Raw genomic sequence first — 25,603 nt, forward strand, 5'->3', positions numbered from 1 at the left:
GTCTCGGGCAAGGTTCTGGCTCACACCTCTGGGTCTTCGGTGGGAGAAGCGAATCCTTCTGAACCTCTCCTGGAAGCACACTCAGAGAGGGGCTGTCATGAACTGACATGCCAGGGCTCAAAGGAGGCATTTCCTCAGGCTCCCTGGCTTTTCCTTCACTTTGAAGGCCAGTTCCAGGTTATTTGCAGGGTTTTCCAAGCAGTGCCCACCTCCCATGTATGCTGGGGCAGCGGCCAGGGCTCAAAACACAGAATGCTTCAGCACAAGGTCAGCGTTCCCTGGGAGGGAGGGAGCCTGCCCAGGGAAACAGGGAGGAGGACACACTGCCTGGGGCTGTTCTCAGTAATGCATTTATGAATAAAACTGTGTCGTGTTGAAAGGTCTTTTCTCCTAACACTGCTCTCTGCGTTCCCCCAAGGATGAAAGCCCTGTCAACAACGTTTTCAAGTTGCATCCGGTCAAGATGTCCATTCAGGGCTCATCCTGTGCTGTTGCTACGGTGACCTTCACCCCACCAGATGAGCAGACCTACGACTGCACTTTCAAGGCTTCCCTTGTCATCCCAGAAGGGTAACTGACTGTGAAATACTGGGGAAGGCTTCAGTGATAGCTCCCTCTCCACTCGGCAGGCACAGGCCTCCTGTTATGTTAGCTCTAATGCTTTCAGTAGCCATAGGCAGAGTACTTGGCATGAGATGATCTGGGAGGCAGTAACTGTTAGAGAAAGCCAAAAAATGAGACTGATGGTTTATCCTTTATGAGGAATTATGAAGACAGGGAAATATTAGGTAGCCAGCTGAAAGTTACTGAGATGTGCTGCAGCTGACTTGGGGATTTCCAGGGACAAAGGCTTAGATGAAACAGTTCCTGTGCCAGCAGGTCAGCAGTCACAATTTCCTGTGTACCTGTAAAATTAAGTGCTCCTCTGATCACTGTGATTCCCTGGTATTCATTAAGCTATTTTATGTAAGGGACTGGAGCTGGTATGAAAGAGAAGCACAGTTCCTCTGCCCTGGGACCTGTGTACTGCAGCTTTGACCTGCCCTTCCTCAACCTTTTAGTGGCTGAATTGGAGCAAGAGAAGTCTAATTGCTAATATGCAATTGCTTTCTTACTCTGCTTGGAAATGATCTTTACTGATGGTGACAATGATTTATTTTTGCCTACTTGCTTTTGTACTGCTTTCATGCTGTGCTTTTGCTTGTTGCATGTGTCTCATCTCACTGCAGCCAGGAGATTTGCCATGTCTCATCTGGTGCCTCATTATCTACCTCCTGGAGGGCACGATTCAATTAACTGAAATTATTTTGAATTGTTATTGTGGAGGGCGCTTTGGAACAGAGTCCTCTTGTGAATGGCCCTGAGTGGATTGGGAAGAGCCTGGTGGGGGCTGCGTTGTGTGGTTCAGGAGCATCAGGCAGGGAAAACACTGTGGGTGGCCCTTGCTGCCTCACTCGCCCAGTGAGAAATGGGTTAGTGCCAGCTGAAATTGTTTCTGTGCCTCTCCTGCAGCCCTGCGAACTTTAAACCTCAAATCCTGACCTTCACCATCAGCGGGAAGGGGCATGAGCCGCAGCTGACAGTCGTGAGCCCAAGTGCTTGCAGCAGGAGGGGAAATTCCGTGCTGTGCTTCAAGAGGCTCCGGCCGGGGGAGTCAGAGATGCTCCCCCTGGTCATCCAAAACAAGGGCATAATACCTGTCAAGGTGAGGACCTGCTCAAGGAATGGTCTGGTTTGGGAACAAGTGCTTGTGGCACAGGGGAAGGGTCCCAAAAAACACGGCAGACCTGGGAAGAGGTGTCAGAAATTCTTTTTAAGCAAGTGACTGACATGTGTTCTCCAAGAAGGGAGTTCTTGAAAATTGTGCCTCTAGCCTTTCTTCTTTAAGTTGAACACAGGAAAGGTGGTGCAGTATTTCCCCCCATCTCTCAGGTCACCTTTTGTTCTCATGGACATGGGGTGATTTTCCAGCTCCATTAGATTGTTTTCGATCCCAGCTTACTGCATTTTAAGTAAACTTAGTTGTGGCTTGATTACATTCTGCTCATTACTTTCTGTCCTGTTTGATTCTGTGTCAGGTCCATCCAAATGCCTCTGAGCGCTCTTTTTTCCCAGCTGGTTTGACTTAACTTTTGTGCTAAGTGCTGTTTGTAGTGGGAGAGGTGCTGGGTTCCCATGCGGGACCAGCAGCACTGCGGGGTCAGTCCCTGTGTTCCTACCCTGTGCTCACACCAGTGTCAATGTGCTCTGTGCTCCCTTTTCTCAGTTCATGTTACACCTGGAGGATGAGCACGGAGCGTTCCTCTTGAAAGGCAGGGGCTCCACACTTGAGAGATTCTACATTGAAGATGCGGAAGACGACTCTGCTGTACACGGTAAATTCATTAACCGTGAAGTGTGATCCTGCACAGAGGGAAAACGTGTGCCCTGCTCTTGGCTTCTCTGAGCAGCAGCCAGATGTTAGACACAGTTTCTTTCCTTGGGCTCTCTGTCCCCCAAGCTTTTCTTGGGGACTTTCTCCTAGCAAGTTGTAAGAAGTTCTTTGGCTCCTCTAGACAAGGTGGGTTGAGTTGTGCGGGACTGTCACTACCTCAGTGGACCCTCTGAGGTATTTGCTGCTTGAGGGAAGGCACCAGCCTGAATGGACACAGCCCTTGAGCACACAGACAACCTGCAGAAGCCAAAAGCACTCTCTGGCTCCGCTTTCCACACGGCTGGAGCTGGCTGGAAGCAGATGGAATGCGGGCTGGGCATCAACCTGAGGTTAAGCTGCTTAAGCGGTGATGTGTCTGGAGGTGGCAGTCTTGTGAACACAGGAAGAGGGTCTGGAACCACTGGGGGTAGAACCCGTGCTTAGGAGGCAGCTGATTTCAACCTCTCATTCCTCAAACAGCCTATGGAAATATTTCCTCTGTACCGCCGTATCACTTAACTCTGATTTCCGTTGCTGTGCAGAGAGCAAGCCCCCAAAGCCTTTCCTGCTTCTGCATCCTGGGGAATCGACAGAGTTCGATGTCATTTTCAAACCCACCCTGGCTCAACGACTGGAAGGGAGGATTCGTGCCTTAGTGGGGGACAAATACTCTAACAAGACCCTAATGGAGCTGGTGGGTGAAGGCCACCAGGATGAATTCACCCTCGACGGACTGGAGGAAGATACACAGGAGCGGAATGCTGAGAGCATTCTGAAGAAAGACATCATTGATGGTAAGAGAGGAGAGGCTGCCAAGGTGGAGCAAGGAAGAGGGAAATGTCTGATCATGTGTGTCCTCTCTCTAGCCAGGCCTGGGCTGTCACCCACTGGACTTGGTGGCCTGTGGGCGTGGCAGCCATGCCTGCAGAGCAGTGTGTGCTGTGCTTCATGTGGCTGGCTTAGGGGTGTGTCAGGGTGTTTCCCTGAAAGTGGTGGGCTGGGGAGCCGCCTGGGAAACTCCCTTCCAGAGGGAGGAAGGCTTGGAGCAAGAAAGCATTGAACATACAGGTGTCTGTGCACGTGAAGGGGGGTGGATGGAGCTCCCTGCATGCTGAGGTTGCCTTGTTCTCCTCCTCAACAGCTGTCCGAGCGAATCACATCCAGTTTGGGGACTGTTCTGTTGGAGAGCCCTGCAACAGGACCTTCACCATCACCAACCACACCTGTACGAAGGTCATGCGCTTTGAGTGGGAGGCAAACGCACCATTCCAGTTCTCTCCCAAGGTGAGCGTGGACGGCTCTGCCTTTCCCCATTGCTCAAGCCCTGCCCTGGTGTTCCCAGGAGCTGGCAGGCAGTCCTCACGTACCAGTGACAGCCCATTCCAGTGCCACGTAGGAGATGCCAAGATGCCAAGTCCCTGGCTTGGCAGTGGCTGCCAGCCTTGCAGAAAAGGCTTCATGTTATGGGAGGTGGCACCTTCCGTTCATACTTTTGTCTATCAAACTTCACATAAATCCACTCCGACGCGCAGATTCCTGGCACAGCTGCTCACCACATCAGTCCCTTTTGCTGGCAGTCCTGCCCTTGGCAGTGCTTCCAGTTTGGTTTTGACTCCCTGATTCTCCCTAGGTGGGACATCTCCATCCTGGCTGTGCCAAGGACATCACAGTGACCTTGAAATCAGATGTCCCAGCCACCTTCAGGAGGCACCTTGTGAAATGTAAGGTGACCGAGATCAACTCTGAGCTGCCAGGAGGGGAGGTTCAGGACTGCGACAACAAAATGCGCATTGTCACATGGAATCAAACCACCAGGGAAGAGCCGGCAGCCAGGTGGCCTGAAAAAAGGAAGGTGAGAAGCAAAATGGCAAAAAAAGACAACCCAGCTTCTACAAAAAGAACCACGGTAACCCCCATCACTGCTGGCTGAGCAGCTCCTGCTTGCTCTGGACGTTGGACAGCCGTGAGGTTCACCAGCAGTGCATTCTAGGGGAGAGGTGGATGCACAGTGACCGGACACACTCACGTGAGAGGGGGAGGCCTTTTGACAAGAGACCTTTAGCCAACACAAACTATGAGTCTGTGCCACAACAAGCACAAGGGTTGCAGCCCGTGTTGAATGGGAGACAATGTTTCATGATTTTATCCCCTTTTATGGTGTTTGAAATCTCTTCATCTGATTTGGTGCCTTTTCACCAACAAGGAGTTAAGTCTGCTGCACTCTGTCTCTTCTATGGAAGTGGAGAGAAGTATACTTCTCCTGCACGTGCTGGTGAACTCCAAGTTTTGTCTGCATGGATACCAGAGTTTTTAGTTGTGATCTCTGTATTGTGTGGGATATCTCAGCATGGAGTAGCCCAGGCACTGTATGACAGTATGGAGGAGTCTGGAGAAGGATCATCTCCAGATGCTCTTGCTTTTATTGTCATTATTGCCAAACACACTCGTCTTGGCTGAAGGTTCTTTCTGAGTTCCTGGACCATTTTAAGGCCTCTAAACCATCCTCTTTTCTATCAGAACATCTGCAGTTGGAGACTTTCCTAGTGAGATCTTTCCCATCCCAAAATGCCCGTTGCCAGCTCCCTGCAGTGTGGTTGTTGCTCCACACGTGACATGTGGAGAGCACTTTCTCCTAAGACAAGAAGAAAAAGGTGCTTTCCAGAACTCTTCAGTCTTTGGTTTCTCCATCCACAAAGCTCCAGCAGGGGAACTTAACCCTAATTTTGAGACCTGCTGTATTTATAGGGGACCAGGAAAAAAGCCAGTCCCTCTACAAGGTTGATGTGCAGGCACTGGAACGCAGCTATAGTCTCTGTAGCAGTGCGTCCTTTTAGGAGTGCACTTAGAGCCTTTCTAAATCCCAGTCAGCCTCTCCGTAGAGAAACTGCTTGAGAAGTATTCAGGCAGCAATTCAAGCTCACATAACCACCCACGTTACCAGGCTAGCTCAGCAAGAGAGGCAGAAGGCTCCCAGCCCCAGATAAATTTCCAGCAAGTGTTTATTCCGTGTGCTGAAGGTGAATCAGAGGCCAGAAAGAGAGTGGCCATGTGGTTTTCCTCGGTTCTGTAGGGTCTCATGTTCATGGGTGGTCCCGGGGACAGGGCAGAGGGCAAGTGACCGTAGGGAAGAGAGGAACAGGACACCAGGCCCCATAGCCAATGGGGAAACAGGGAGAGGGGATACCATGGGAGGAGTGATGGACTTGCAAAACCCCAAGAGCAAATTGCACAATGTTTGCAAGGAGCCACGGGGGAGAAGCCTTTTTTTACACCTGGGGTATTTTTAATCCTAGCTTTTCCAGGGCAGGGCAGTTGGAAATTCCTTTAATGGCACGAGGGACTCCACAAGTTGCCATGGGTATATTAACAGCTGTAGTAGTGACTGCTTTGATCAGTGGGTAGAAACAACTACCGTAGCAGAGCAGTCTCTATTTTGTCATCTTTGCAGGGAAGTGAAAGTGAACGGTCCTTTCCAGTCCCTCTATGAGGCTGATCCCGGAGGCCAAAAGACTCCCTTCTCAGCCTGACTTTGTGGGCTCTGCTCAGTGATTCCTCCCTCCTCTGTTTGCAGGTGGTCAAGAGAGTCCCAGAACCAGCTCACGCTGTGCTGGAGGACAGCAGCCAGGAGGCCGAGCTGTACCTCAGCGCCGTTGTTGCCTACAGCCAGTTAAAACTGAACACGACTGTGGTCCAGCTCAAGGATACCTTGCCCTTCCAGACAAGGAGAGCCACGTGAGTGCTGGAGGCCAGGCAGGGCCCTGTGAGCGGGAGCTGCCTTTGCCCAGGGCTGACCCAGTGCCTGCTTCCCAGAACTCTACCCCAGCCAAAACCAGCACAGGCCCATTCACGTGCACGCAAAGCCAAGCAGGAGGTGGTGGTCAGGACAGGTTCAGTGCTGCCACACCCTTCTGCTGAGGACAGCCGTGGGTTTGCTTTCACTGCCTGTCACCTGTCCTCATCTGCTCAAGAATAAGTTTGCAGTCAAACCAAAACCTAAAGTCCAGAGTAAGCCCCTCAGCTTCAATGTCCTGGGCACCATGTTGGCCCTTTCCTCTTAAACTTCCAGACTTGGAAATACATTTCTGGGCCACCCAGGACAGCGGAACGTGGCAGGGTTGCCTGGGGAAGAAGATGCTCCTCAGGAGAAATTGATACCAGGAGTCCATCAGGCCATGTTACTGTACTATTTGCTTTATATTTATTGGACCTTTTTTTTTATTCCTCCTCCTTGCTTTTCAGTTTCAGGATGCACAACACAGGGAAGGTAGCCCTGGAATACTCCTGGGAGGAAGCTGCAGATAGTGAAGCAGTGAAGAAGCCATACTCAACCACTCTGATGCGTAAGGGCATTTCACTCGGTAGCTGAGGGCCTGGGGAGAACACCCTGCCACTTCACTCCAAAACATGACTTGCTTTTTCATCCTTGTCCACACATCCACTTTCATCAGCATCTTCCCAGCTGCAGCTGGAGTTTTCTCCTTGCCCCCCTCTGCCTTTCAGCCCCTTTTGTTCTCGCTCTGCCACTTGTGCTCTGCAAAGGAGCTGAGGCAGACTCTGGGGAAAGCCACGTGCCTGGGTCAGGGCTGGGAAGGGGACATCAGGTCATCTCTGAGAGAAGTCTGAGACTGGGAAAAACAATGGTGTAATGCGTGAGCTGCCCTACAGCCCCTGTCCGTGTGCAGTTCCCCATTCCAGGGCAAATGCAAAGTCATTGTCTAAAACCAGCTCTCCTGCTCTGGCACGGGAGTGTGTGCTGCAGGCAGGGACCCTGCTCCCAGACGCTCTATTTCCTGCTGAAAGTACTTGGCCAGAGATGCTCCAAGTGCATCCCAGCTCTCTTCCGCCTACCTGCAGCAGGAGGCAGAGTTGCTGGCAACACAGGGTTTTGTCTTTGAAAGGTGTCCTCTTCCTCTCTGCAGGGCGGTTCCTGTCTTCTGCTACTGTAAGGCATCAGAAGAAGCTGGTGAGTCGTTTCTGGTGGGAGCAGGACCATCCTTTTGAGATCCATCCTTCTGAGCTGTGGCAGCTGCAGCAGCTTGCCGAGCAGCAGGATTCTGAGCAGCAGCAGCAGCAGGAGGAGGAGGATTCCGAGGAGCAGCAGCAGCCTGAGGAGCAGCGGCTTTCTGAGGAGGAGTGCCTTTACACAGACCAGGAGGAGGAGGAGGAGTTTTCTGAGGAGCTGTTTTATGAGGACGAGGCAGAGTTTCCGGAGATAGACCCTAATGACATGACGAAGCTTTCTGAGGAGGAGCAGGCTTCTGAGGAGCGGCTTTCTGAGGAGGAGCAGCTTTCTGAGGAGCAGCTTTCTGAGGAGGAGCAGCTTTCTGAGGAGCAGCAGCTGGATTCGAAGCAGAAGAAGAGTTCCCAGAAGCAGCGCAGCTCCAAGGAACGGCACCTCTCTCAGCAGCAGCAGGACCGCTCCAAGAAGCCACACCACTCAAAGCAAAAGCACCTCCCTCTGCAGCGTGTCAGTTCCTCCCTGGAAATCCTCCCAGATGCCCTCCATGACCTGCCAGTGTTCTCCATCAACCCCTACCACGGCACCATCGCTCCTGGCGAGAAGCAGACCTTTCACGTCCTGTTCTCTCCGAAGAGCGTGGGGAAGTTTACGGCCACCATGCTGTGCAGGTGGGAAACGTCTACACGCTTGGCAACTCATGCTGCTGACGGGTATCACTGAATCACTGGCTGGGGCGGGTTGGAAGGGATCACAGTGGGTCATCTGCTCCCGCTTCCCTGCTGAAGCAGGGTCATCCCAGAGCACATGGCACAGGGTTGTGTCCAGAGGGCTCTGGAGTAATTCCAGTGAGGGACGCTCCACACCCTCTCTGGGCAACCTGCACAGGAAAGAAGTTCTTCCTGGGCTTCAGGTGGAGTTTCCTGTTCAGGTTCTGCCCGTTGCCTCTTGTCCTGTTGCTGGGCATCACCCAGCGCAGCCTGGTTCATCCCCTAACACCCTCCCTTCAGTCCCTGTGACTGGGATGGGGGGCCTGGAGACAGGCAATCCCAGAGAGGCAGCAGACACACACACCCACAGGAGCACAGAAAGATCCTCTGGCCTTGGTAGGGAGACACTGGGAAAAGACCTTGAATGAAATAGGAAGCTCCTGGAGGGTTGCAAAATCTGTAACAAGAGACGCAGGGAGCACCCTGGACCGAGCTCTGCTTCTTTTGGGACAAGCAAGGGCTGCTTCTCTACATGGAATCCTGTGTGTTGCATTTGGTCCCCAGGCACTTAACTGCTCCTGTCCCTGCCCTTGCACCTCTGCAGCCTCCATGCAGCGAGAACAGTTGTTTAATTTGCTGCTTGCTGCTTGCACAGAGAGAGGACACAACACTGTGTGCTCTGCATGGAGACAGAAAAGTGGCGTGCTGGAAATGCTCGTCTGGCTGATACCGGGCCCTTTCTTCCTAGGATCCCTAACCTGGAGGCGACTCAGAAGAAGGTGCGGGTGATTGTGAAAGGCAGAGCCCGGGAGCAGAAGAGTCGTGATAAACCAAAACGCTCTGCGTTACGGCAGGAAGAGAAAGGACAGAGACCCCAGAAGCAGTTGCACTGGAACTTACCACCTGAGTGACAGCATTTGCGTCAGCTGGAGCATCTGGCAGGAGCTGCCAACGTTGTGTCTGCTGCTGCTGCAGCTGCTGATGGTCTCTACTAATTGTTAACTAATTGTTATTAAACAATTAGCAATACATGGTTAATTGTCAGCTTGTCTTGGTTGGAAAGACAGGTGTCTGGGGCCTCTCTGGAATGGAGAATTTGACCCCCTTCCCTCCAAATTGTTATAATTTTGGAATTAAGGGGCTTTCATGCAAAGATACGGGGAAAAGAGGAACAGTTCTTTTCTAGTATGTATAACAAGGGAAACAAACAACACCAGCAGCAACAACAAACAGAACCAGTTACCCAACCACAGCCTTCTCTTGCTGCAGACACTTTCTCTTTGGTGTCGTTCCAGTCACAGCCAGGCAGGGAAGGGAGCCCAATAATAAATAAAGCAATTACTGGAGAAATTTTAATTAAGCTGCAGCACGGGATGCACTGCAGAGCTCAAGCACTGTGTGATCAGTTCTTAAGAACTTGCTGCTGCTGTGAGGCAGTCTATACAATAGCCAAATAGTGACTGAACAATGCTTGATTTGATAAAAGATAAATAAGAAAGAGATGAGAAAACACCTTAGTGAGGGAAGAGCCCTAGCCCTTAGGCCCTTTCAAAATATGCCAGTAGATTACACCGAGTTGCCCAAAATACAGAGATGGAAATACCTTCTGGTAATAGCTGATCACCTCACCCACTGGGTAGAAGCCTTTCCTACCTCCAAAGTGGCCAAGAAGCTTTTAGAACAAATCATTCCCAGATATGCGATAATTGAAAGAATGGACTCAGATAAGGAAACACACTTTCCTTCAAAAATTTTTCATTCTGTATGTGTTGTATTAGACATAAATTGGAAATGTCATACCCTGTAGCACCCTCAAAGCTCTGGATGTGTGGAGAGATTGAATGCTATCCTTAAGAACCAAAGTACCAAATTAATGCTTGAAAGCAGATTAGCATTATTACGGATCAGAACTGCTCCAAGAAAGGACATAGGAGTTTCTCCATATGAAACGTTATTTGGGTTACCTCAGGTGGGAAGGGAGGAGGGGTTGGCTGAAACTAATGACTTATATCTCAGAAATGATTTGCAGGCAATTAAACTTTCTCTCATGGGTCTTGGAAGAAAAGGGTTGTTACCCTCAACGTCACCTCTAGATTTTCATATACACCAGGTAAAACCAGGAGATTTGCTTCTTTACCTTTACACCAGCACGGGAAGGTCCTTTTCAGGTACTTTTAACAACTGAAACAGTGTTCAGGACTGCAGAACAGGAGTGGTCTCACGCCTCTCAAGTCAAAGGACCAGTAGAAGCTCCTCTCCAAACTTGGACAGTGGTACAAGGAAGTGACCCTTTAAAGTTAATCTTCAAAAGATGATTTCATAGTAAACAGTCAAGGGCAAGACCGGACTGACCTCTGTGTTTGCCACCAGAGAGACTTTTGCTGCAATCCCTTGGGTGTTGAGCATTGGGAATATAAGTCATACCAGACCTTGACAAAAGAAAAATAGGAAATTACGTTCTAAGACTCTGGAAATTGCTGGATGGAGTGTCACGGCTTCTGCACTTCACCTCTATGTCCCCACAGCGTGCTGTTCTAGTGCACAGAACTTAGGAAGCGGGTATGGACACCGAGGAAGGCAATCTTTGTTGCCACAGTTCCGATCTGAGGTTTGCTTCATCCAAGCATCCGTGGAACTGATGGGAGGCACTGCACACAAGTCCATCTACAACTTACTTCTCTTGAGCTGGAGGAACTATGGACAGCAACGTGAACTGACAACTCAGGAACTTTTAAATAGATTGAATTTAACACTGACCTAATAAAAGACTGATTAATCTTATTTATAACTACTTTGCAAAAGGAGTCAGTTTATGCTGAGCGGACCGGATGAGTAAATCAAGGGCTTTGGCAAAAAAGGATAATAAAAGGAAAGGGTGGATTGTGAGAGATGAGATGATATTTTGCTGAAGCCAAAAGGTAATTACATTAAAGAATGAAAGTTGTTGGTTCTGTGTGTTGTTGTTTGGATTGTTTGGATTTGTTCTGGAGTGTTGCTGTGAGCTGGAAGAGGGGTGGGGTTGAAGAAGTGATTAAAAAACAGGTAGGATGAGAAGGGAGGGGACCGTAAATTGGCAGATGACACCAAGCTGGGAGTGTATGTCGATCTGCTGGATAATAGGAGGGCTCTTCAGAGGGACCTGGACAGGCTGGATGGATGGGCAGAGTCCAATGACATGAAGTTTAACGAGTCCAAGTGCCAAGTCCTGCACGTTTGCCACATCAACCCCCTGCAGCGCTACAGACTGGGGACACCGTGACTGGACAGTGCCCAGGCAGAAAGGGACCTGGGGGTGCTGGTGACAGCAGCTGAACATGAGCCAGCAGTGTGCCCAGGTGGCCAGGAAGGCCAATGGCTCCTGGCCTGGATCAGGAATGGTGTGGCCAGCAGGAGCAGGGAGGTCATTCTTCCCCTGTACCTGGCACTGGTGAGGCCACGCCTTGAGTGCTGTGTCCAGTTCCGGGCCCTCAGTTTAGGAAGGACAACGAGACACTTGAACACATCCAAAGGAGGCAACAAGGCTGGAGAGGGGCTTGGAACACCAACCCTGTGAGGAGCAGCTGAGGGAGCTGGGGTTGTTCAGCCCGGAGAAAAGGAGACTCAGGGGTGACCTTCTCACTCCCTACAACTCCCTGAAAGGTGGCTGTAGTCAGGTAGGGGTCAGTCTCTTCTCCCAGACAACAACTGACAGAACAAGAGGACACAGCCTTAAGCTGTGCCAGGGGAAGTTTAGGTCAGATGTTACAAAAAAATTCTTCACTGAAAGAGTGACTGCACGCTGGAGTCATCTGCCCAGGGAGGTGGTGGAGTCACCAACCCTGGACGTGTTTGAAAAAGACTGGACGTGGCACTCATGCCACGGTTTGGTTGATAAGGTGCTGTTAGGTCATAGGTTAGACTAGATGATCTGACAGGTCTTTCCCAAACTAATTAATTCTGTGATTCCGTGAAAAGTTGGCAGTCAGGAGAGAAGGGAAGTTTCTAAGTACCCATCCAATGGGAAAGGGGACAGGGACTGCTCCAGCCAAGAAAGCGTATCAAAAAAAGCCATTTTCTCGGAGGGTGTGCATGCTCGTCTCTCGGGGAAGGGAGGTACGCACCTGGCTCAGCTGAATCGTTACTAATAAAGAGTTTTATTTCGACGATTTGTCCCCATTGAGTTGTATCTAAAAAGTAGCGCGTTTCTAACCCCACGGCGATGGAATAAGGTAATCTTGAAGGTCCCTTCCATGTTCTGTGATTTTGTGACTGGGCGCGAATGCAGCACCCTCACGGGCCTTCTCCCACTGGGAGCTGCTCTGGAATTTGAGTGGAGCTTTGCAAACAGTATTTCTCTGCAAAGCGCTCTGGAAAATTTTACAGGGCAGATTACTTATCATCTGCCCAGCCAGAAGCTATTGCAAGTGGCAAACTTCACAGAAATTTCCTTGCGGCCAAAAAATAGTCAGGAGCCAGTGCAAGGACCCACTGTCTTTACTGACGGCTCGGGACGGACCGGAAAGGCCGTTGTCACTTGGAAGGATGGATCTGGGTGGCAGATTCTGGAAGGTCAGGAAGATGGATCAGCCCAGTCGGTTGAATTGAGGGCTGCCATCATGGCATTTCAAAAGTTTTCCTGGCAACCTTTCAATTTGGTCACGGATTCCGCTTATGTGGCCGACATGGCACAGCGTTTGGGCCATTCGATTTTGAAGGAGGTTAGCAATGCTGATCTGTTTCGTTGGCTGAAGGCCCTGTGGTGTGCCATTCAGGCCCGGGTTCATCCATTCTACGTTCTGCGTGTTAGAAGCCATACCAATCTGCCAGGATTTATCGCGGAAGGTAATGCGAGGGCTGACAAGTTGGCTAACCCTGCACGGGTAGCACCTCAGCCTGATACACTCGCACAGGCCAAGGCATCACATGGGTTTTTTCATCAGAACGCACATACCTTACAAAAGCAGTTTCAGTTGACGCCAGCGGAGGCTCACGACATTGTCGAATCATGCGACGACTGTCATGCACTGGCTGCGCCTTTACCGGCAGGGCTAAACCCCAGAGGCCTTAGGGCCTTAGAGCTTTGGCAGTCGGATGTTACCCAAGTTGCCGAGTTTGGCCGGTTCAAGTATGTGCATGTCACTGTTGATACTTTCTCCTCTGCAATGTGGGCTTCTGCTCACACGGGAGAAAAGACCCGCGATGTCATTGCCCGCTGGAGGCAGGCCTTTGCCGTTTTAGGCATACCTTCTGCTGTGAAGACCAACAGTGGTCCTGCTTATGCCTCGCAGAAGGTGCGGCAGTTCCTGCAGCTATGGGGAGCGTCGCACAAGTTCGGTATCCCTCATTCTCCGAGTGGGCAAGCAATTGTAGAATGCGCTCATGGTACTCTGAAGCGGGTTCTTCCAAAACAAAAACGGTTAATGCAGGGTGAGACCCCGCACAGTCAGCTGGCAAAGGCTTTGTACACTATCAATCACCTTACGGTGCCACAGAATTCTAACAACCCTATTATGGTGAACCATCACCTCTCGTTGCAGGCATCGGACGGGACGCATCAGCCTCGGGCGAAAGTTTGGGTGCGACATTTAGTCACTAAGCAGTGGGAAGGTCCCTATGACCCTATCGCTTCGGGGCGTGGGTATGCGTGTGTACCCACAGATACTGGAGTACGCTGGGTACCTACGAAGTGTGTTCGTCCGGACCTGCGACCTCAAAGGCAGAATCCGACCGACAGGCAAGCCGGACACGGTGACCAAAATGAAAGACAGCAAGTGGATGAACCACTGAGTGATGACTCCGATACAGACGATGCGAGTGTTCACTCTGATGGTCCTTCCAAAGGCACAGACTGAACATTGTACATTTTTCTTTTCCTTTTTCTAACACAAAAAGGGTGAGATGTCGCCCTGATTTTCAGCCTTCTGATGACTGTTTACATATTTCTAGTGGAGTTTCTCACAGATGTAACATAAACAAGTAGATTGTTTTCACATACCAATATGTGATGGACTTCTGAGATGACCATTGGGGTCAGAGGGGTGTCCCCTTTGTCCTCCAATCCTGGACAAATCTCCAAATCCTATTTAAACCCAAAAACGACAATAAACAGCCCTTTTTTCTTTCCTCACTTCAACCTGTCGGGTGAGTGTGGTTCTTTCGTGTCCCTACTGGCGACAGTCTACCACACGAGCAAGCTACTGAGCTCTGCAAGAAGGGCAAATGGAGCAAGAGGGGAGGTTGTTACTGTTTTGGGTGGCTTTTTTAATGAGTTGACCATGGCCAAGAATTTATTTCATAATGACTGGGGCAAAGTATTTGTTATCCATTCACAACTCAGCCACCAGCTCCTGAGTTATCAGATTGTGAATTGTTCTAGTAGAAAGATTAAAAATTCTCAGAAATGTTTTTATTTTGACATAATATCGGGGAGGAGGATTTTTTTCTTCGCGCTATCAGAGACTGAAAGCTTTTTCTTGTATGGCTTTGTTGCTAGTTTTAGACTACTTGAATTTTCTTTGCAGATAAGAGATGAGGAAAGTGGCTACAACAAAAATCTGTTTTGCATTCCTAAGCATTACGAAGAAGATTTAGAGAGAGTCTTCATTCCTCATGGTCTCATCCTGGACAGGTATGAGGGTAAACAGAAAAGAATAGGGACAGTGGTGCCAATTTTTTTCTCTCCAAAAGAAAAGACTGAGGTCCTGCCCTGTGCAGCCCATGAGAAACATGGAAACCCTGCAGCCCCAACCCTTCTGTCCTAAAGTCTAGTACAAGAGGGGTTTATGGAGAGGATTCCTCTACAAGCCCAGTTAACCTTCCATGTTCCCTCAAAGATCTTTAAGCCCACCTATCCTGCAATATTGAGGTTTCTGGATTAAATCAGCTTGTGCTGTGCAAATACATAACTAACTTTCCTACGACATTCTGTGGTCACACTCTGCTAGTTATAAAAGCCTAACAGCAAGATCAGAATTTTTACTTGAACATTGCTTAATATATGGACAAACAACTATAATATACCGAACACTTTTTTTTTTTTTTTCCTCACAGGACAGAACGTTTGGCTAGAGATATCCTGCAAGACATGGGAAGTCACCACATTGTTGCACTCTGTGTCCTTAAAGGAGGCTACAAATTCTTTGCTGATTTGCTGGATCATATAAAAGCACTAAATCAAAATGGTGACAAGTCTGTGCCTGTTACCGTGGATTTTGTCAGAATAAAAAGCTACTGTGTAAGCAGCTTTCTTTTCTTTGGAAAATTGATTCTCTCCATAGACTGGCATTCTAAATAGTGGTACTTCGCATGAGAACCCCACAAAAATTGCGTTCATGTATCCATTCTGTTCAAATTACCTACTAAAAAGGAACTGATTTACTGATCTGCCCCAAAAGGCGGAGATTATACCTTCACTGGAATAAACGTAGAGCAGAACACTCAACATGACGAAGGCAGGGGCAGATCTCAAACTCCCTCCTCTTGCAAAATAGCAAGAGCAGCACACCTTTCAAACAAATACAGGATAACACTGTTGGGCATGTTTATGTGACTTCCATCTCTTCTTTGTCCTTCTAGAATGATTCACCTGCAGAAAAAATCAGTTTTGTTGGAGAGGAACTGTCTACACTAAATGGGAAGGTATGAATTAGTATCTTTGTCTTTTAAAGGGAAACAACTGTTCTTGTGTATTTTCCAGGAAATCCATCTTTATTAATATTTTGGTACTGCATACTTCCAGCCACCTAACACTGATTTAAAATGCTGGGCGTTGAAACAGTGAATAATTCCCACTGATCTCAACGGAAACTTGAAGTGATCAGTAATGAGTGCTCCCAAGATCCTAGTCCCCATTTCATCCCAGAACCCCCAGGAAGGAACCATGCTGAATTGACTCGTTCCGTGTGGCTCTACAATACTAGTGCTATACATAGAGCGATATCTAGACCTGACATAGGTGCCTTTATCACCATATTTTAAGCTTTCATAAATACAGAAATTTCGACTCTTCAGAAATCACCAGAGTCAAGTCAGTAGTTCAAATGTTGACCTCCTTTGAAAACCAGTGCAACTTCCTTGTAACTGAGGGTTTTAGTGTGCTTTTTTTGGCTGTAGAATTTGCTGGAAATTGCCATTTAAATCTTTTCTTTCCCTTCTTTTCCTATATAATATCTTCCAGAATGTGTTAGTCGTAGAGGTAAGTAATGACTGAAGGAGGGGTGGAATGATACGGATTTTTTTCCTCCCTTCTTTTCAAATTAATACATATTACATATAACATAATAATTAATTATGCTACTGTGCTGCCGGGTTGGTATGCTCTAATTTAGTCTACTGACAGTCTGGTTTTCCTTTCAAACTTGAAGGATAATTTATTTTTTTATCTCTTTCAGGACATTATTGAGACTGGTAGAACAATGAAAGCACTGGTGTCAAAAATAAAAGACAAGAAACCCAGGATGGTTAAAGTTGTAAGGTACAAGGATATAGCTACTAACTGACATATTCAAATCATTTGGGTGAATCGTCAGTGTATGCTGACAGGTGCTTGTTTGGCTTGAAGTTTGGGGTGAAAGGAAATAAATGCAGGAAGTAATCCTCATCCAGCTGCTGAAATATTAAGTGTTTCTTAAAGAGACTGGGAAATTTACCCGTGCACTACCATCTTCACTGCTCAAATGAATAAAATAAGGTTTTATGGCTCTTTCTGTGTAGTCCATAAAGTCTCATGGATTCCCTGTTTCTTATTTTATGTTTGAAGGAAATTCATCTCTTTCCATAGGTTTTCTAACACCACCTCAGTTGCCTCAATACTAGAATGACAACACTCAGAATCTTTGTTAATATTCTCAACCGTAGAAGTTACCAGAATCTAAGAGTCTGTCAGCACTTGGAAGATGACTTCAAGTAGCATTCTAAATCTGCTTTTGGTAGATCTCTAAAAGGAAATTTTGTGGAATATCCCTGTGCCTGTCAAGTAACCACAATGCTTTATTAAAACAGTTGCTTTATGCACCAGTTATTCACACAGTCCTTCTAGTGACTGTCCAGGAGGTTCTCAGTTTCTTCTGAAGTGCACAGGCAAACCAAGAATAGATATGAATATTGCAGAAGACATTGTCCTTTCCTCCCTCCCTCCCCACTAAAATTGCTACCAGCCACTTGGACATGCTTCCCCCTCTGTGCTATTCTAGTGTCCTGAGGCATTGCTACATGGAAGGGCAATGATCCGAGACACAGGATCGAAGGGAACTGAATACAAAGTAGAGCCACTTGAACACGGAGAATGAACCTAGATCAGAGCCTTTGCTTCTCCCTCCACTACGAGGCTGACCACTGCTTTTTCTGTGCAATACTCTCACTGTTTGAAGTGCATGATTTTAGAAGCTTATGGGGAGGTGTGGGAGAAGGAAGTTTACAGCTTAGAGTAAGACATAATTTAAAAACCAACTGTCTCTGCTCTGCCTTACAGCCTGCTCATTAAAAGGACATGTCAGAGTCCAGGTTACAGACCAGACTGTAAGTATGGTGTTTTTCTGGTACTTTTTTTCTGTATTTTCCAAAACACAGTCTTACAGTTTCACTTCAGGCAGCACATCTGATGACTGGCACATAAGTTTCATGAAGGCCAAGAGAAATGGGGAAAAACTACACAAAACTTGTGAAGCAATGACCAGCTATGCCATCCCGAGACCTCATGACCACATTTTTTCCCTGCTTGGCCTGAGTGCAGGTTTAGCTATTTGATACACAAATTGAACTATTTGATAGTAGAAACAGAATCAAACCTTAACTGCTTTGCTTTGCTTTGCTTTGACCCTAGAGGACATTTGTTTTGACTCTGCATTATTAAATTTGCCTTGTTTCCAAACTGGAAAGTCCTACTGAATCACATTTCATCTACTTTCACTCAAGTGAAATCTCATTCCTTGTCTCCTCTCCCAGGACTAACTCATAACTAGGTTTTAAACAATTATTTTATTAATAAAAATCATTCTCTTAATACCTTAATTATAAACTGACTGATGGGAATGGTTTAGATTCTAACCTGTGTCATCAATTTACAGCTCAGATTCTTAAGGAAGCGCCCTGAAAGAGATGATGCCAATTACTCTTTGCTCAAGTATGTGTCGAATACAAACTCTGCACTTAAAAGCTACTTACACCACAGATATAAAAAGAACTGTGTTTTCTTACAGATGTAGGCTTTGAAATTCCAGATAAATTTGTGGTTGGATATGCTCTTGACTATAATGAATACTTCAGAGATCTAAATGTAAGTACATGCACATGACTCCACTGCCAGCTATCAGGCACCTACCCACCACGGGTACCCAGCAAAAATATTTGTTTCTACTGAGAGCTTCTCAACAATTAAAAACCCTTCAATTCCAGCTAGAAACTTCCATTAAAAGAGCAAAGCCATTTTTAAGGTGCCGGGTTGGTAATGCAATGGAGGTGCATAAGAAATGTCTGGCTTCACCTTTTTATAATTCTAGTCCACAAGTCTCATGGCTCAGCCATGCTGCAGGACCTTCTGAACCCCCAGGATAGTGAACAGCATGCAGTCTGCAGCCCCAGCTGAAAATAAAACAACTTGTAATTTGACTTGAATTGGAAATTTGTCTGCCTTTGTTCAATCCTATGTTGCTCTTCTATCACCGAGTCTTTGAAGCGGCTGGTCAGGGACTCCGTGCGAAGGTTTTCCATACACCTTTGGATAACGTGTCTGGAAGATCTCTCTTCCCTTATTCCTTTAGAGCTTCCTTAGGCTGTACAGAGTAGTAGACTTGGAAACACCGTAAACTAATAGGGTTGATCTTTTCTTCCCTCCTTTGTTTTCAAAAGTACTCTCTTAATTCCGGGTAACTCGGAAAGTTTTTCACTTCTAAGTCTTTTTACTAAGACAAACCAGTTCTGCTGAAGACACAAACAATCTGTGCTATTGTTCAGCAGCATGAAGTAGTGTGCAGTAATTTAACAAACCGAAGTTCTTTCAAATATATAAACCTATATATTACAGATAAGCTTGGAAAGAATATTAAAACCTCGAGTTTACTGCAAGTAGGGAACTTGCAACAATTACGGTTCTAGTGTGTTTTTATTACAATGCTGGGAATACAGCTGAAAATCAGTCTCGCACTTCATTCGAAGATAGAGGTTGATAAATATTGTACTTCTTCTTTTAGCACATCTGTATTCTGAAAGAGAAGGCCAAAGAGAAATACAGGATGTGATAACGTCAGTCTTCTGGAGCACTAATTCCTGGCTGCTGCTTAGGTGCTAAACCATTACACCAGGAAATCACTTCCGCTGCTTGCGTGTCCCTACGAAGAACGAGAAGCCAAATGTTAGCGCCCAGGACCTGCAGCTCTCCGATTCCCACTTGCACTCTGCGCTGCACACGGACTGTTGAGTTCCCGCGTTTTTCCCGCTGTGAGGGAGCAGCTCGGAGCTGGCTGCGAGCCTCTGGCGCCGCGCCCGTCCCGTTCCGGGCCCCGGGGCGGATTCCTGCCGCTCCTGCCGGGGCCCGAGGGGGAACCGAGGAAGGCTGCAGCAGGCGGGGGCCGAGGCGGGAACGAGGTCCGCCCGGCGCCCCTTTTCGGCCCGGCGCGGCCGTCACAATCGTCGCCGCGGTTGCCCGGGAGCCGCGAAGGTAACCACGGCTGTGGCCGCCGTGCGCCCTCAGTTGCCTCACGGCGCGCTCCGCACTGGGCGCTGCAGCCTGGGCGCCTGCGGGCGGCTTCACTGGGCGATTTGCCGGGTGAATTGTCGGCGGAACATTGGTTTCTGCGAGCGAGTCCTGAACTCGCGGGGACTCTGTCTCTGCGAGCGAGTCCTGAACTCGCGGGGACTCTGTCTCTGCGAGCGAGTCCTGAACTCGCGGGGACTCTGTCTCTGCGAGCGAGTCCTGAACTCGCGGGGACTCTGTCTCTGCGAGCGAGTCCTGAATTGCCTTTGAAGGTAAAGACTGACTAAAGTTGAGGTTTTTGGTTTTGTCGCATCTGTGCTCTGAAAAAGAATGCCAAAGGGAAATACAGGATGTGATAATGCCAGTCTTCTGGTGTAGCAGTTCGGTGGCACGTACAGCCGAGTGGGTGAACAATATATGGTGCAATGATTGTGCTCTCTTTTTACTGAAGAAATGCAACATCTCCTAAATACACTAGTCTATACATTTTTTCCTGTAGTGATTACTTAAACTGCTTAAAGGTGAATGAGTTCTGTTCAAGTTTCAGTGGATTGTTATGATCTGGTTGTTAACATTATTAGGAAAATGCATCTGAATTCAGGTGCAAACGAGACCATATGCCAAAATCAATAGTCTGGATTTAATGTAACAGCAAATGTGAGGAAGAGAGAGAGAAAGAAATAGAAAAGGGGAGGAGGGGGGTTGGGGAGAGGGACAGAAAGAGAGTGACAGAGACTGATTAAGGTGGAAAATATCACCATTCCATGGAACCCATCGGCATACCATTAAATCCTCTTCTAGTCTTCTCTGTGCTGAGGTGTGACAAAACATAAGAGTCCAATGGATTCGTACAGATTTGGGCAAGGTGGGACTGCCCAGGTACCTCCCTGGGGCAGGGCAAGTTTGACTCTGTCTCTTGCTACTTTCAACTCATATAAAACCTTTAGCACCAGCATATCCTTGGAGTCTGCCATGAATTGGGTTCTGGATTTTCAGGTCTGTTACTTTGCATCCCGTGCAGTCACCTGGTGCAAGGCCTCAGGCGTGGGTCTGGGGGCACTTTGGAGGTCTTTGATGGGTTGTGACACCCCCTCAGCTGCCCCTCACGGCAATGTCCCTTGGATGTGGCCTTCTGGGAGTGGGGGTTTTAGAGCTGAGCCCGTTTGTGTGAGGGAGGATGGGTGTCCACTGCCTCTGAGCAGAGGTTACACCACACCCCCAAAATTTCCTCCTTCCCTCTCTGTTGATGGGAGGTTTGTGTGCAAGCCTGGCCTCAGCAGATGAGTCTGTGGCTATGACTTCCCCAGACAGAGCTGATTTTCAGGACAGCTGCTGGGTTTGGTTTTGTTGTGGATACATGTTTCTCCCTGAGCCTTGTTTACTCCTCCCCAGACCTGAGGTAGTGGGACAATAGTGTCACCTTTATCTTGTCTCAGTTTCCCTTAGGTGGCTTAACTCACAGTCCAAAGTTCCACTCAGGAAGCATTTTCAAGCAAGGGTGGGCTTTGGTGCTCGCAGCTTCTTTATACAGCTTTGTCACAAAGGGCAAAAATTCCTTTATGACACTATTTCAGCCATTAGCCATGACATTCCAGTCTCTCACAAGTCCTGTGAGGAGCAGCTGAGAGAGCAGGGGTTCTTCAGCCTAAAGAAGAGGAGGTCCACTTGAGCTGTTTTTAAGTAATATTTAAGCTACAGCTTTGTTCTATCTATCATTAATGTTCAGATTCTTGGCTCCAGGTTTCAGTATGATCCATCTTTGAAGTGCACAACATAGCCATATAGTCCTCAAATACAGTCCCACTAGAGGTCTAACAATACTAGCTACTTGTGCCAAACAAGCACTTAGCTACCTTTAAGTAATGTAAAATTTTTAGCACCAGTATATCCCTTGAGTCTGCCATGAATTGGGGTATGCATTTTCAGACTTTCATTGTTGCTCCTTCCAGGTGAAGCATTGTCGCTTATCTACGACATCCTCCCTTCAAAATGGCTTCTGGATTCTCGAAGAAGACACCACCACCACCACCACCTCGTTCTTTGTTAAGAGAAAAACTGGCGTCTGTTAAAGTGAGTACCCACTGGGGCTGTGCTAAGGCTGGAAACTCCCCTGGTGTCCCTCCTCTCCCTGCCCTGCCCGTTGTCCAGCAGCACTGTCCAGCTGCAGACCCCGTCCCCACCTCTCTGTGCCGTGCTCCTCTTGGTGGGGCTGTCCTGGTGCAGTAGGGAACACCGTGTGTTGCTTCAGGGACAGTCCAGCTTGCCTGGCTCTGCCACCGGAGCCAAGTTAAACCTCTGTGAAGCTGAAGCCCTGAGCACCTGCTCCTTTCCCTCCCCTTGGCCACAGTCATTCCTTCTGTCAGGCTGGACACTCACCAGTGCTGCTCTGACCAGCCTGCCCTTGGGCATGTGGGGGGGAAGCTCAAACTCTGCCCAAAGCCTTGAGAGACGCGGCTGGTCCCAGCCTGAAGAGGTTCCAAACCAGCTGTTCCCTCTCCTCTCCTGTGTGGGGCATAGATCCAGCCCTGCAGACAGCAGCGTCAGGGCCACAAAGGTGCCTTGGCTGTTGGGAGATCACTTGACTGAAGATACCCCACGGCTGAGGCTCTGTCAAGGAGATCCCTCTGTTTTCTTCTGCGGAGGGATCTGTGAGCCCAGACAGAGAAAACCAAAGCCAATTAACGGAGAGAACTAAAACTTGGACACATTCCTGTGCACCTCACTCTTGGTACAACTTTGCTTTCTTGCGTCTCTTGGACTCGCCCAGCAGTGCTATCTCCTTGCTGTGAGTTTTGAGTGTTGTGCAGGAATGGAGTTAGGGGAGTGCTGAGAGCTCCACCCCACTCTCTGAAAAGGTCACTGCCTCAATCCAATAAAACTAAAGAGGAAAAAAATGCCCAAAGAGCAGAAATCCCCAAACAAGTCACATCAAATCATGGAGAAGCTAATGGGACAGAGCCATGGGGTTGGAGTATGTATATTTTACTCTGTGTTATTAATTTACTGATGCTAAGTATTTCAGCAAGTAACTTCCAGGGCTTCCAGGACTGTCCTAGACTATGTGATCACAAATTATTCACCAGTGCCTCTTGTTCAAGAGAAAGCCTATATGAACAGTGGCATCTCTGAGGCTCTTGCTGCGTTTTTTTTTGCCTTTCAGCTGCTTCCATCTACGTTCCTGAGGGAGAAGGTTCAGGCCAGTACTGGGAGGCGTATTCTGCCCAGCATTAGCCCATTTCAAGTCCTGAGACTGAGTCGTCAAAAGGTAGCCTTTTCCTGCTCTTTTTCTTTCTGTTTGATGTGAAGTTTGAAGAGGATGTGTGCTTGTGACAGGCTCGCCTCCAGCAAAACATCTCAGTGTCCAGGTCCTGTCATTGCAAACTGCTGCTTGTGGTGGACTTGGAGTCCTGATCTGCACCAGGCCAACACAAATAACCTCTGCTGAAGCTGCTGGGCTTTGCTGGAGTGTAGCTGCCGTTGCTAAAACAAGGGGGGGAAGGCTGGGGACGCAAAGGCACAAAATTGCCATTTGCCATTCTCCTGCTGAAACAGCCGCCTCTTGCTTAGGTGCGGTCACCATCAAATGCTTGGGGTCATAGGATTCCCTCCACAGTGGCAGCATTGGCCTTTGAAGGCCGAGGAGCTGCAGTAATTACTTCAGATTTAACAAAACTCATTGCATTCATGCTTTGGGTTGGAACCCTGACGTGGTGTTAGATTTTGCAGGCTGCCAGATGTACAGGGGACTCACCCTGGGCAGAGGGGAATGGATGTGCTTTATCTGGATCAGTGCCTGCTTAGAGGTGTGTTTAAAGCTGCTTTTCTTGCAGGACTGGCTCAGTATAAAGCCCACTCCAAACGGGTAGGTGACCGAGGTGGGCAGTTGAGCATGAAATTGGCAGCATGAGATGTGTAACAAACTGGTTAAGGATCGCCCTGGAGAGGGGGGATTGGGAACACCTCAGAGAAGGGCACGACTAAGGGGACAGCGTGCTGCAGCCACTCCCTTGGGCAGAGTGTGCCTCCTGTCAAGTCACAGAGGATTCCTGCTTGTGTCTCTGGAGTGACAGCAGTGTGTCTGGAGAGGGCAGACAAAGCAGGGGAGAGTTTTCTCAAAGCAATGTCTCTGCTCCAGAAGCATTTGTTGCTGTTGTGTCATTCCAGACGTGCTCTCCAATGGTATTAAATAAGATAGCAATAACAGATTACAAGAAAGCACCCATTTAAAAAGGAGATACCAACTTGCTGAGAAAAGAACTGAACGTTATCCTCATTCAGCGATCACCTCATTTGTCTTTTTCCTAACTTCTGTGTTACTTTACTTTTGCCTTTACCTCTGCTAGCAATGCACTAACTTTTAAATACAATTAACGGGGACAAAATCATCCAAGCAAAAGAAAACTGTTTATTAGTAACGATTCAACTGAGCTGGGCGTGTCTCCGTCTCCCCTGGAGACAAACAAAGACACCCTCCAGCAAAATGGCAATCTTTCTATACCCTTTATACCTGCCTGGGGCGGTCCCTGGCCCCTTTCCCGTTGGACAGTACTCGGGAACTTCCATTCTCTCTGACCACCAACTTTTCTGTCCCCTCCCCTCTCATCACCAACTTTTCTGTCCCCTCCCCTCTCCTCCTACTTCCTTTTGGTCAGGTCTTCAACCACGTCCTTCTCCCAGCTCACAGCAGCACGCAACAAACCAACCTGAAAAAATCCAAACCACAAACAACACACAGAACCAACAACTTTCATTCTTTAACTTAATAACCTTTTGACATTGTTCAGCAAAATATCGCCTCATCTCTCACACCTCCTCTGGTACTGTTCTCTTCTTACTGATGTCTAAGTTCTAGATGAAAAAAGATACTTGCAGTTGTGTGGGCCTCAATTTCCCTGTCTCAGAATAACGGACATCCCAAAATTGTTTCCCATGGAGTCTGATGTAAATTTATGGGTTTTACTTACTCCATGAGTCCTCAGTCAGTGCCCCAGAGCTCTGTGACCTCATGGGCACAGGGCAGTCCTCAAGGTAAGTGCTGCCTGGCATTCTGGAGAAGGAAACCCGGAGAAATAGGTGCCAAAAGAGCAGCTTGGCTCGAGCCTGCTCTGTGTGGCCCTGCAGCTCTTGATCAGCTGAGAGCAGAGGTGGGTGAGCTACTGTTTCCCTAGTGTGGCCTGGGCAGAGGTGCTCACCATGAGTCTGTACTTCAGTGGGGATCAGTGTAAGATTCTCCTTCATGAACCTTCCTCCCAGCAGCTGAACGTCTCCCTGCTCTCTCTTGCCTCTCCAGTTGTCATCAACTCCCCGGAAAAAGAGCTCGTTTAGCGTTTCCCCACCAGAGGTGGTATTTCGGAACTTCGTCGTTCATGAGGTCTATGAAATGGTGGTGTCTCTCATGAATAAGGGCGAGGTAAGTGCTGGGACATGGAGCGTTAACACTGTGCTGGAAGAGTGGTGTAATTCCCATAGTGTACAGCAAAGCAAGTTATCTGCTGCAGCACATCCAGAAGAAAATGTCTCAGCATCTTGTTCTGCAAGATGGTGGAAATCTTCCTGTGCTGGGAATTCTCCCCTGATTTTGCCCATGGGCTGACGGTATCTATCCCAAAGGAGTTTCCTTCTTTTGAAAGCTCTGATTGATAGGAATGTTGAGGGTTGTACAGTTCTTACCTGCTCTCATGCTTTGCCTTGAGTCTATACCACATCTTGTGTCTCCTTGGTTAATCTTGGTTCCTGGTAGGAATTTCTGCCTCTCTCAGCCTGTTTGGCTCCCTTTGTGCAGCTCAGAGTCAAAGCTCAGGGGCTGAGTCTTCTACGCTTTCTGCTGGAATCACTATCATTAGTGGCATTGGCAC

General features: G+C 48.3%; 3 protein-coding genes across 3 annotated transcripts in view; all 3 read left to right on the top strand.

Moving 5' to 3' along the window:
- The window catches only part of LOC136296078 (hydrocephalus-inducing protein homolog), a 73,955-nt gene extending 62,852 nt beyond the window's left edge, over window positions 1-11,103 (top strand). Inside the window, exons 60-70 of the mRNA XM_066194902.1 lie at window positions 419-570; window positions 1,513-1,705; window positions 2,267-2,375; window positions 2,956-3,207; window positions 3,555-3,697; window positions 4,044-4,265; window positions 5,985-6,145; window positions 6,653-6,753; window positions 7,333-7,494; window positions 7,819-8,041; window positions 8,829-11,103. Coding sequence (XP_066050999.1) covers window positions 419-570; window positions 1,513-1,705; window positions 2,267-2,375; window positions 2,956-3,207; window positions 3,555-3,697; window positions 4,044-4,265; window positions 5,985-6,145; window positions 6,653-6,753; window positions 7,333-7,494; window positions 7,819-8,041; window positions 8,829-8,991 — 1,881 coding nt within the window. The 3' untranslated portion in view covers window positions 8,992-11,103. The remainder of the gene's footprint in view (window positions 1-418; window positions 571-1,512; window positions 1,706-2,266; window positions 2,376-2,955; window positions 3,208-3,554; window positions 3,698-4,043; window positions 4,266-5,984; window positions 6,146-6,652; window positions 6,754-7,332; window positions 7,495-7,818; window positions 8,042-8,828) is intronic.
- A 2,118-nt stretch (window positions 11,104-13,221) lies between these two features.
- Window positions 13,222-19,432, top strand: LOC136296079 (hypoxanthine-guanine phosphoribosyltransferase-like). Its single transcript, XM_066194903.1, has 10 exons — window positions 13,222-13,350; window positions 13,718-13,830; window positions 14,553-14,687; window positions 15,110-15,293; window positions 15,635-15,697; window positions 16,236-16,253; window positions 16,450-16,532; window positions 17,529-17,575; window positions 18,256-18,332; window positions 19,246-19,432. Exons 1-10 carry the CDS (start codon window positions 13,222-13,224, stop codon window positions 19,291-19,293), a joined length of 897 nt encoding a protein of 298 aa, XP_066051000.1. The 3' UTR covers window positions 19,294-19,432.
- Window positions 19,433-20,859: 1,427 nt separating this feature from the next.
- LOC136296080 (hydrocephalus-inducing protein-like) overlaps window positions 20,860-25,603 on the top strand; it is a 71,845-nt gene continuing 67,101 nt past the window's right edge. The window contains exons 1-3 of the mRNA XM_066194904.1: window positions 20,860-20,915; window positions 21,704-21,818; window positions 25,039-25,158. Of these exons, the coding sequence (XP_066051001.1) occupies window positions 20,860-20,915; window positions 21,704-21,818; window positions 25,039-25,158 (291 nt within the window). The remainder of the gene's footprint in view (window positions 20,916-21,703; window positions 21,819-25,038; window positions 25,159-25,603) is intronic.

Source organism: Chamaea fasciata, unplaced genomic scaffold (assembly GCF_029207755.1).
Source record: "Chamaea fasciata isolate MVZ Bird 193981 ecotype frontalis unplaced genomic scaffold, bChaFas1.0.hap1 SCAF_12, whole genome shotgun sequence".
Taxonomy (NCBI): domain Eukaryota; kingdom Metazoa; phylum Chordata; class Aves; order Passeriformes; family Sylviidae; genus Chamaea; species Chamaea fasciata.